Source organism: Podarcis bocagei (genome assembly GCF_964188305.1).
Source record: "Podarcis bocagei genome assembly, chromosome: 7".
Classification (NCBI taxonomy): domain Eukaryota; kingdom Metazoa; phylum Chordata; class Lepidosauria; order Squamata; family Lacertidae; genus Podarcis; species Podarcis bocagei.
Window position 1 is genome coordinate 88,015,981 of NC_138132.1, and position 12,329 is coordinate 88,028,309.

The 12,329-nt window shown below is 47.4% G+C and overlaps 1 protein-coding gene across 1 annotated transcript in view; it reads right to left on the minus strand.

Moving 5' to 3' along the window:
- RASSF2 (Ras association domain family member 2) overlaps positions 1-12,329 on the minus strand; it is a 53,206-nt gene that overhangs the window by 11,571 nt on the left and 29,306 nt on the right. The window contains exons 6-10 of the mRNA XM_081203328.1: positions 12,040-12,200; positions 9,696-9,797; positions 7,183-7,234; positions 5,957-6,078; positions 3,942-4,039 (exon numbers count right to left, since the gene is read on the minus strand). Coding sequence (XP_081059454.1) covers positions 3,942-4,039; positions 5,957-6,078; positions 7,183-7,234; positions 9,696-9,797; positions 12,040-12,200 — 535 coding nt within the window. The remainder of the gene's footprint in view (positions 1-3,941; positions 4,040-5,956; positions 6,079-7,182; positions 7,235-9,695; positions 9,798-12,039; positions 12,201-12,329) is intronic.

Consider the following 12,329-nt stretch of genomic DNA (forward strand, 5'->3'; position numbering starts at 1 on the left):
ATGCCAAAACAAGGGCACTTTGTGGCCGGCCCTTGTTTACATTACGAAGTTTAATACGCCAGGATATTCATAGATTTGGGACCTAGAGGGTCATTTAGTCCAACCCCCTGTGGTGCAATTCCTTCAGGATCGCCCTTAAAGCACAAGATGGTTGGCAACTCTACGCTGGCCCATTGCTCAGGTACAGCTTCCATAAGCCTGTGAAGGTGTGTCTACTTCGGGCACTAGGTCCTGGCTCAGACATGCACTTTTTACCACTGGTTAGTTGCAAATTCTTGCGTGGGCGGAACCCTCTGCAGATTTCGCATGACCTCACGCGCGACACAAGCCAGTTCACACTTTCAGTTGCCCACCGTCAAGAGATGCACATCCCTGTTTGTGAGAGACCGAACCCTTAGCCAGAGCAATGCAAGTCAGCTTTTGCAATCCTGAGATGCTCTTGCTTAGATCCCAAGAGTTCCTAAAATAACCCTCCCAAAAAACAGACTTGCCCTTTTAAAAAAGGTGACCCACACTTTAGTTTCCGCCAGAGACTGAAACCATGAACAAGAATGGAATGAAATGTACATTTGGACTAAAGAGTGTACAGCAGTCGTTCCCAAAGTGGTTGGTTCCACCCCCCAGTGGGGTTACTAGTGGGGGGGGGAGATGCAAAGAGGCAAGGAGGTGTCTAGAGGTGTAAATGGCTGATAATAATTATTTTATTATTTTTACCCCATTGAAGAGCTAGTATCACTGGATCAAGTTCATCACTTCTGATGACTCAATTAAACTAAATACTTTTAACTGGGTTATGGGTAAATGTGCAATTTTTACCGTCTTGAGTTATCTTCTTTAGCAGGTGGCGCAAACTGCTATTCTGGACAATCCTTTTTACAGGGTAGGGGGTCATTGGGCTTGAGTTTATGGAACCAAGGGAGAGGTGGCCCCCCAAAAAAGTGGGGGAACCACTGGTGTACAGGGCTGGACATAGACCTAGACCTACTTAAGAGTCGACCCAATGAAGTACTGTACCATCGATTTCAGTGGGACTCTCCAAGTACAGTTAAACGTGGATCCAGCCCACAGGCTACAATCATCGTTGCAAATCTGTTTGTGCTCTTCAGAGCTTGTTTCCAAGCGCATCATAAGCAGGCTGCTTTCATGTGCTGGTTCATTTTAGAATCCTCCCCCCCCAAAAAAATATTATTATTATTTATATAAATTATTGCTGTTATTTTCCTGTGCATGTAATATTTGGCATATAGATAATAATAAAAGAATAGAAAAGGCTGGAGCTTAAAAAAATATCCACAATCCATCTAGTGCAATTTAGAAGTGAAAAGTTGTTAAAGGGTTAGCTAGCAAGAAAGAGGGGAGACATACAAAGTGGGTTTACCCAGGAGGAAGTTCCACAAAATTTTGGTGGGGCTTCCTCAGGGAGTGTTAAATATGCTCAGGATTTCAGCCCCAACAAGCAACAACACACTAGAAAAGAATCCTTTTTGGGGGGGTGGTATGCAGGGGCTAAGTAGGAAAACTTCTGAATTATTATTTCTTTTCTCAAAAAAGCTCCACTGATGCCACTAAGGGCAGGACTACATATTACACATAAATACATGTTAATACCTGCTGGCCACTTATGTTAGTGCAAAGCAGCTCAAGGAGGGAGGAGATCATTTTGGAATGCATTAATATGGGGGGGGAGGGGAAACAGGATGCTTAACCCTTTCCTGACCCACTTCAACTAAGACCTGCCTTCAGAGGGGTTCCAGGAGCAACTAAGACTGTGCCTGGAACCCAACAGGAGGAAAACCACTCAGGGATGAAAACTAGAGGCAGAATGCAGTTGGCAGGGAGAGGGTTAAACACCCTTCCCCCTTCTTTGCTTCAAACTGCTCCCCACCCCCAAGGTGATTTTTGCCATACTGCCTTATGCAGAGGGATTATTTCCCAGCCATTTTAAACCCACATCAAAGGGAGGTGGGAAACGTCTGTCCGATGTCCATTTAAAGCCCAAGAGCTTCTCCTGCAAAACCTCCTGGGCATTTGGCCTCCATATCTGTAGAACTGGGAGAGGTTCTTGAAAATGGCACGTCTACAGTTGCAAGGGGTGGAGGGGAACAAATGCATTTAGGATTTAAGTAGGAGGGGCCAAAATCTGCAGCAACGCCCCACACGACTCGCTCTTGGGTCTATTTATGTTTGGATGGGAGAGTAAGCTGGGCATTTTTAAAGCTGGTGGAACTTTGCACCATTGCTATATATAGCAAGGCCAACACAGGGTTAACAGCCACCCTTAAAGAAAAATGGTTTATCAAAGGGAATTTGCACTGTTGACCTCCATAGCTGGGCCACCAGCCCATTCAAACAGCTGAGCCAAAGAGTCTCCAAAAAGTGGTGCTGCCTGGGTCTACAGTGGCCCCTTGTCTTCAGGGCATCTTAGGGGCCCGAGCCCAGCTGCCCCCACCTTGGCACCGTACAGGGAAGGTATCTGTGCACTGACTTCCTCAGCCACAGGCGAACCCAAGCCAGTTTTGGGCACTCCTTACCTGGGCCAAGATGAAAACCTGTCCGCCTCTCCCCATCTCAAAGGCCCGGTGGAACCAGGAGGAAGGGGGACTCCTGGAAGGGGCTTTAGCCAGGCCAAGCTGCCACGGGCGACTTTGCTGCCTGAGCAGCAGGGAGAAAGGAGCAGTCAAGGCTGCAATCCAACAGGGTGTGCGCAGAGGAGGCTGCGCCTGAATCCTGTGGGTCTGTGAGAGCCCAGCTTAAAAACATGGGGGAGAGCATGAGGGAGAGGCCACAGAAATGGGTGGCTGGGTGGATGAGAAAGGGCAGGTAGGACTAAGACCAGGCCCTCCCAGCGGGGGAAGAGAAAATCTGAATATTTTACTTAGAGCTCAGAAATGACCAAAAGAGGAAAAAAAGGGAGGAGACTTCCTCCTCTGGCCCTGACTTGCCACCGCAAAGCCAGAATTTGCTTTGAAGGTTAAAGCGGCGTTTTGGTGGCATGCAAAGAGGATGCCCCCAACAGCAACAGAACCTCAGAATAGCCCGGCTGGAGAGGCAAGAAGGTCCACTGTGTCCAGGCTGGCCAAGAGGCAAAGGCTTTGGTGGCTGCCTTGTTGGTCCCCAGCAAGCAGTGCTCAAAAGGTCTCCTGCAGCTAAAGAGAGAGTCTCCGCTGAGTTCACCTCCAGGAAAGCTTGGAGGAAAGGAAAGACAGTTGGTCAAGGTGGGTTCTGTGTTCAAGTTCTGCTCCAGAAAGGAAGAGCCGCCTTTGCTCGTCGCAGCACAAGCAAACAAATCTTCTCCAAGACGTGGCTCTTCTGGAGCCCCGGCAGAGGCAGCAAAGTCCGCCCAAGGGCAAAGGCTTCACATTGTGGCCGGGCCTTCGGAGATCTCTTCTAATCGTTGCTCAATCATTACACGCAGGACAGAATACCTGAAAAATAAGCAGTGTCTTACAGCTTAAAAGGAAAAGGGTGTGCACCCCAGACCTTTGTGGTGAGAGAGCAGCCTTCTCCACTGGGGTGTCAGTGTGGTGTAGCGGTTAGAGTGCATATCTAGGACCTGGGAGATCAGGGTTCGAATCCCCCCTTGGTCACTGCCTTTCAGCCTAACCTACCTTGCAGGGATGTTGCGAGAATAACATGAAGAAGGAGGGAGAAGTGCAGCCTTGAGCTCCTTGGAGGAAATGTGGGATATAAATGTAATAATAAAAATAATAAAGAAAACTCTTTAGCGGCAGGCTGCAACAGCACAGCTGGATGGAGATTCTGGGGCTGATAGGAGTTGTAGTCCAACTTGGTTGGAGGGCACCAGGTTGGCCAAGGCTGCTCTGCATCTTAAGCATCATTTCAAGCAATTCCCACGGTAACATCCCCAGATTGGGCCCTTAAAAATATATTCAGAAAGAACTGTGCTTTGAGGACTGGATTCCAGGGAAAGAAGAGCTTACTTGTGTTTTAGTTTCTTGACTTCACGATCTTCTTCCTCTTTGAGTTTCTGAATGAAGCTTTTCAGGACGGGCATTTCAAACTTGATATATTGAGCAACCTGCCCAGGAAGGGGGAGGGAGGCAAAAAGAAAACAGAAAGGTGATGGAACACGCCACCCCTGCGAGGCAGACACAGAGAAGATCTTGAGAAACACACATCTCCTGGCTTGAGGTTTTGACTGGCCCCACAAGGCTACCCACGACTGTGTATGCACAGACCTGAGCACCCTCTTTTGGTGCAAAGGGGAACAGGAGTGCTTTGGGTGAAGCCCAGAAACTTCCTACTTTAATTGTGCACATTTCTTAAGGACAAACGACAGTCAGCAGTCCTCCTGTTTAACACCAGGGCAGGAGGAGAATCAGGATCACGACTGAGCTCTGTGAGCGGGGGAAGTTAACGCTTTTCCTCATTCCTATTAAAAGAATCACTTTCTATCTGCTTGCAACACACTTCCACACTTCTTGTCAGATTGAATCCTGACAAGACAGAAGTACTGTTTTGGGGGGACAGGAGGCAGGCAGGTAGGGAGAACACCCTGGTCCTGAATGGGGTAACTGTGCCCCTGAAGGACCAGGTGCGCAGCCTGGGAGTCATTTTGGACTCACAGCTGTCCATGGAGGCGCAGGTCAATTCTGTGTCCAGGGCAGCTGTCTACCAGCTCCATCTGGTACACAGGCTGAGATCCTACCTGCCCGCGGACTGTTTCACCAGAGTGGTGCATGCTCTAGTTATCTCTCGCTTGGACTACTGCAATGCGCTCTGCGTGGGGCTACCTTTGAAGGTGACCCGGAAACTACAGCTAATCCAGAATGCGGCAGCTAGACTGCTGACTGGGAGCAGCCGCCAAGACCATATAACACCGGTCTTGAAAGACCTACATTGGCTCCCAGTATGTTTCCGAGCAAAATTCAGTGTTTGTGCTGACCTTTAAATCTCTCAATGGCCTCGGTCCAGTATATGTGAAGGAGCGCCTCCACCCCCATCGTTCCGCCTGGACACTGAGGTCCAGTGCCAAGGGCCTTCTGGCAGTTCCCTCGCTGTGACAACTACCAGACTTTTAGAAGACATCTGAAGGCAGCCCTGTTTAGGGAACTCAAACAGAGATTACAAACTCAAACTCATAAGGATATGTATAACATAATAATTCGTTACAGAATTTGAGTTTCTAATCTCTATATGAGTTTGTAATCCTTGTCAGAATACATACTTTTGAAAGGATTAGCCTGGGAGTTCTAGCATGAAAGGGAGAAAAACCTGTCAGCTTCTACCAGGTCACCTCTTCCTCAGTTTTTCCCCAGCCTCAAACGCTGCCCCACAGGGAAGCTGCTCCACCAACCCCTCGTTCATTTCACCTGCTCGTCTCCGAACTGAAATACAGTGGTACCCCGCAAGACGAATGCCTCGCAAGACGGAAAACCCGCAAGACGAAAGGGTTTTCTGTTTTGGAGGCGCTTCGCAAGACGAATTTCCCTATGGGCTTGCATCGCAAGACGAAAGCCCATAGGGAAATGCTGGCGGTCGGGAGCAAAGACTTTCGCCCACAGCCGGCCTTCAGCAGAGGACCAGCTGTTCGGAAAGCTGTTCCGAAGTGGGGAGGGGGGGCGGGGACACCTTCTGAAGGCGGGCAGGGGGCAAAAGTCTTTGTCCCCCCTGCCTGCCTTCCCAGGGGCTTTTAAATCGCCCCGGACAGCGGAGAAGTCCTCCGCTGTCCCAGGGTTTTTTAAAATGCTGGGGGTGGGAAGAAAAGCCCTTTTCCACCCCCCCCAGCCTTCAGAAGAGGTCCGGGGACAGACTGTCCCCGGACCTGGTCTGAAGTCGGTTTCCCTAGGAACGCATTAATTGATTTTCAATGCATTCCTATGGGAAACCGTGCATCGCAAGACGAAAAAACCGCAAGACGAAGAGACTTGCGGAACGAATTAATTTCGTCTTGCGAGGCACCACTGTAGGATTGCACCGCAAAGCAGCAACTCACATCGTAAGTGACTTCCTCCACCTGGTCCTTTTCCATCAAGAACACCTTGGAAACTTGTTCACAGGGTCCCTGCAGAATCCGAGCGATCAGCGGGTAATCTGTCACCTTTAACTTCTGCTTTTCTGAATGAAACAGGGAGTGTGGATAAGGCACTGAAGAAGACAATGCAGGGACCCCTAAATCCACCCTGTTGCCCCAGACACAGAGGAGGGGGGAACAGCAGCAGTGGCAAGCTCAACCAAGCAAGAACTTTCTGAGAAGCATCCAAGAAGGGGTGGGGGCCGTTTTGCAACCCAAGGGCCACATTGACCCATAGTCCATCCCTCTTGGGGCCTTATGTCAAGAGAGGTTGTGGCCAAAGTGTACAAATTGGTGGGCAAGTATTGCAGCTCTCAAGGCTACCTGTGAAAAGGTTTTCCCACCAGCTAATTCACACCGTTTTAAATTATTTTTATAATCCATCTTCAGGAGCGTCGCTGGCCGTTCCCCGAGTTGGTGAGGCTCGTTTAGCAACAACGAGAAACTGAGCCTTTAGTGTCATTGGCCCAGTCCTGTGGAACGCCCTGCCACTGGAGATTCAGCAGGCACCTTCTGTGCCAACTTTAAATGCCTGCTGAAAAAATGTCTATTCCACCAGGCCTGTGTAGGCAAGTAAGAATACATCATTCCACAATGGTTAATTCATGCCTGCTTTTAACGTTAAAAATATTTTTAATGGTTTTATTGTATGCTTTTAGGTTGTTGTAGTAAACCGCTTTGGTATTTTATGATATAGCAGTATACAAATAAAAAAAATATTTTTAAAAATCCATTTTAAAACATGTTTTAAATGCACATATGGCGGGGGGCTTTGAGGCAGGTGAAGTTAACAGCTGGAGTGGGCTTAACTCATTTCCCTTCCCGCCCCCCATGCTCCGTGGCATCACAATTAGGCTGGTGACCCATGGCTTAAATCCATAACTGCTTAGCTGCACCACAGCCCTATTGAAACCAGCAACAATACACTATGGACAATATAGAGAGATACAAAATATGGATTATGAAATAACATGCAGTTGAAAATGTTGACAGTAAGATCCATGGAGGGGAAGTCTGGAGATTGAGAAAAATCTCTAAATATGGATATGTACCGGGTAATTGGTACTGTTATAACTTTATGCTTGTAAAATCAAATAAAAATTATTATTTCTTAAAAAAAAACCAGCACACAATAACAGCCTGCTCACCTCCACTGGTGTGAACAATGTACAAGGCGAATTCCTCTGCCGAGTTCTCAATCTGAACACAGAGAAAAGAAAACACAGAAAAGATAAAACTCTCTCTCTCTCTCCCACCCACGGAACAAGGTTTTCAGGTTGACCAAGATCTGGAAACCAAGGGTCTGGAAACCAAGCCTTATCAGGCACGGTTGATGGGGGTGGGCCAGGGCCGTCTTACCCATAGGTGCTAGGGGTGCAGGGCACCCGGTTGCCGGGCTCTCAGGAGTGCCAGGCCAAGAGTCCAAGGCCCGAGAATTGAGTCTGGCGAAGAGCCCACCCGTTGGTCGGAGCGCCGCAGTGGGCTCTTCTGCTGCTGGCAGCTATGCGCCTCGAGTTTGGGGGCGACCAAGCCAGCCAGCTCCACCTTTCTGCACGCCTGGGACTGGGCAACCTGGGGGGAGGGCACGCCGGACGGATCTTTGCACCCCAGCACCGCATATGCTTAAGACAGCCCTAAGCTGGGCATGTTTAGCCTGGTAAATGGAAGACTGAAGAGATATCATGGCCATATTCAAATACATGAAGGGCTGTCATAGCAGAGACAGCTTGTTTTCTGCTGCTCCGAAAGGGAGGACGCAAACCAATGGATTCAAACAACAAGAAAGGAGATTCCAATTAAACATCAGGAAGAATTTTCTGACGGTATGAGATGTTCAACAGTGGAATGGACTATCTCAGAAGATGGTGGACTCTCCTTCATGGGAGATTGGATGGCCATCTGCCAGCGATTCTTTAGCTGCGATTCCTGCGTTGCAGCGGGTTGGGAGTCCCTTCCACCTCTAAAATTCTATGATTCTATAAGGGAGGCAAGATGATGCCCAGGCTGATGTTGCTGGACTCCAGATCCTGTCAGCCCTAGAGTTGGAGTCCAGCAACCTCTGCTGGTCTATGAAAATGCAAACACAACACACTGGCTAATAGCTGTTAGTGAATATGCAGTGGCACCTCGGGTTACAGATGCTTCAGGTTACAGACTCCGCTAACCCAGAAATATTACCTTGGGTTAAGAACTTTGCTTCAGGATGAGAAGAGAAATTGCACGGCGGCAGCGGGAGGCCCCATTAGCTAAAGTGATACCTCAGGTTAAGAACAGTTTCAGGTTAAGAACGGACCTCTGGAACGAATTAAGTTCTTAACCCGAGGTACCACTGTACAATGTCATTCAAAATATACGAATAAGCCACTTCAAAATGACGTCTATATCATACAACACATCTCACAAAATATACAAGTAACTACAAGTTGTTATATGTATTATATCCGGAATAGTTCAACTGTTTCGGAATAAAGTCTTCATCAGCTGGAAATGGGACATAAGACATTGCAGGCAATGAATGACAACAAAACTGAGCCACCTGCATGTAAGTTATACAATAGAACAAAATATATAAAGAGGTAAAGGTAAAGGTAAAGGGACCTCTGACCGTTAGGTCCTGTTGTAGACGACTCTGGGGTTGCGGCGCTCATCTCGCTTTATTGGCTGAGGGAGCCGGCATTTGTCTGCAAACAGCTTCCGGGTCATGTGGCCAGCATGACTAAGCTGCTTCTGGCGAACCAGAGCAGTGCACGGAAACGCCATTTACCTTCCCGCCGGAGCAATACCTATTGATCTACTTGCACTTTGACGTGCTTTCGAACTGCTAGGTTGGCAGGAGCTGGGACCGAGCAACGGGAGCTCACCCTGTTGCAGGGATTCGAACCGCCGACCTTCTGATTGGCAAGTCCTAGGCTGTGGTTTAACCCACAGCGCCACCCGCGTCCCTATATAAAGAGGTACATACCAAATAATTATCAGTGAAATATTAATAGAAATGGGGATCATGCTAGTGGATCAGTGCCCACTGGATAGTGTAGCTGCTGATCCTTACAACACAAATACATTTGTGTTTGACTCTGATACATATAACTTGTGGTTACTTGTATATTTTGTGAGATGTGTTGCATGATATATACATCGTTTTGAAGTGGCTTATTCATATATTTTGAATGACATCATAACCCATTATATATTGACTAACAGTTATTAACCGGAGTGTTGTGTTTCCATTTTTGTAGATTGTTACATTTTGCAACACAGGGGTTTGTGTTTGTCCAGTCCAATGTTGGACTGGACAACAGCTGTGACAGCAGGCAGCTCATTGGTGCCATCACGAGAAGTAGACACAGATATACAACCTACAGATGCCTTTACCAACTTGGGGGTGCTCCATGGTACGACTCCCATCAGCCCCAGGCAGCACGACCATTTTGGACTACAACTCCCATCAATACTGCCGTATGAAGCTGAGTCGGATGGGAATTGTGGTCCGAAATAGATGGGAGGTGCCCCGAGGCTGGGCAAGGCTAGGGACAGCCACCCTCCTCCGCAAGCCCCACAGAAATGGACCAGAGTTGGACAGGGGCCCAGGAGGAGAGGACACCACTGGGAGACTTTCCCAGCTCAGATTTGGGCCAGTACAAAATGTTGCAGCAAAACTTGCCTTGAACTTGTTAAGCAGAAGCTTGAGCACTTGAGGCGTCGTCATGGTGCTGTTGATGCGGACATTCGTGATGGAGCCGTAGGCGGGTGTGAAAACCGATGTCTGCGGAGAGGAGCAGAAAGCCATCAGAAGGCTGGAGGACAGGGTGATCTAGACAAGAGGAATCCCTGGAGGCCCACAGAAGCACAGAGGGATGTGTGAGCCCTGTATTGGGGGAGAAGGGGGAGCTAACGCCATGCCAGATTAGAAACTATGGAAGATCTTACTGAGCTCCTTGTTTTGATTAATTTCTTGCAGTCATTTGCTTTATTAAAAGGCTACTGTGCTTGCTATTATAGGGATTGACAGTGTTTCTTGGTTTTTAATGCTGCCGTGATTCTTGTGAACCGCTCAGAGCTCAACATTTGTTGCTGGAAAAGCAGAATGCAAAGATTAAATCGAAATAGAATTGAGAAAGAAGAGTTGGGGGACATGGTGGAAGGAAAAGAACAATTGCCAGCAAGAGGACTGACTACAGGCATCAAAGAACCTCAAAAATTATAATCAATTATTCTAAATTCATACTTCAAACATTATGATATATAAATCCTAGTTAAAATATTATAAAATTGATTATGAAAAGTATTTTTTCTTTTCATTCTTCTTGTTTCTTTCTTCTATCTTTTGTCTTTCTTCTTTTCTAGTCTGCATTCTGGAAAATTGTGTAGATAAATGTTTTAATGTATGGTTATGTATTGTTTCTATTTCTTCTTTTCTTTTCATTTTTTTGTAACATTTAATAAAATTTAATTAAAAAATTTTAAAAAAAGAACTTCAAAAATTAACTGGGAAATGGTCATACATTCTGGAGCAAATATTATGGAGCTTTTGAATTCTCACATTGCCAGCATTCTGTAGTTTTATACACATTGTAGTTTTCCGTGTATAACACGCCCCCGTGTATATTTAAGAAAATGGGGGAAGATTGCCCAGAGTTGTTGAGATTGGGGGGGGGGGGGAGATTGCCCAGAGTAGATGAGCTTTTTGAGGGCTATAATTCACTCACCCGCCAGACCAATGGTGACTATCGCGCACGTTGCCAAACCAACCTATTGTCTGCCCATTCGCCAACAGCAGCTACCCTAATCACACGCCCAATTACTGCAGTAGCAGCCTATGGGCAGCAGCCCTTACCATGGCCACCAGTCATGCCCAATCACCCCTGACAAGCTCCTGCTTGCACCAGCAACCAATCCCCCGTCCCAACAACGCACTGACCATGTATAAGACGAGCACCAATTCTGGACATTGTTTCAGAAGGAAAAAAAACCTCGTCTTATATACGGAAAAGTATGGTACATGGGCACCAAACTCTGCTAAGTGAAAGCCAGAATGTGGTGTAGGGCTTAGAGCGTCAGACTAAGACCTGGGAGAGATCAGAATTCGAATCCCCGCTTGGTACGAAGCTCACTCTGTGACTTGGGCCAGTCATTGCCTCTCAGCCTAACCTACCACACAAGGTTGTTGTGGGGATTACTGTATTTTTTGCTCCATAAGACGCACTTTTTTCTTCCTAAAAATTAAGGGGAAATGTCTGTACGTCTTATGGAGTGAATGTGTGATTTCTGGAGCCGAATAGCCCAGGGGCGAAAAGCAGATCGTGCTTTTTTTTCTTTTCTTTTTTAAAGAGGGAAGGGGGTGTTGAAATGAAGCAGCTGATCGGTGAGCAATCGGGAGGGAGATAAGGGATGCTAGCGATAAAGGAGGCTGCCTGGGAGGGGAGAGGTAAAAGCCCATGGATCCTCAGGATTTTTACATTGGGTCACCCCAAATTCACCATCATATCACATAGCATATCCATGGCTACAGCCTGCACCAAAAAAATCATGCACCCACTGTTGCGTGGGGCACAAAAATCTGCTTACAAAGCACGGATCCACATGGATTCTCAGGATTTTTGCATTGGGCTACCCCAAACTCACTGTCAAATCACATGTCTGTGGTCCCAGCATGAACCACAAAAATCATACATCCACTGTTTTGTTCAGAATATTTTTTTTCTTGTTTTTCTCCTCTAAAAACTAGGTGCGTCTTATGGTCAGGTGTGTCTTATGGAATGAGAAATATGGTAAGGTGGGGGGGGAGAACCACATATTCTCCCTTGAACTCCTTGGAACAAAATGCCACAAATACATGATAATGCAAATAATAAATAGATGCTAGTTTCCATATAAAACAAAACAAAACAAAAAGTGCCTGCCTTAACAATTCTCTGGGAGGCACCAAGAGCTACATTCTTGACCTGGATCCATCCCTAAATCACGATGCTCCTGCGCTTTAGGGAGACCCTCCTTGGGAGACTCACTTTGTGGTTGTAGAAATGCCCATTGATGGAGAAGCGGTGCCTCCTGATCCTCCGCTGCTCACTCGGGGTGCGGAGAGTTCCCCTGCGGCGCATGCCCACATCGCTCCGCGTCCGCATCAGCTGCGGCGCTTCTTCTTGCTGGGCTTTGAGATCGTTGTCATCTAAAACGGAGGAGAAAGGTGTGTCAAAAGAAGCTGACCCCCCCCAAAAGAAATTCCAAACACCTGTATCTGAAGTGATGGACATGAGGCAGGAGTTGTTAATGCAGGTGAGCTGCGCACAGGTGAGCT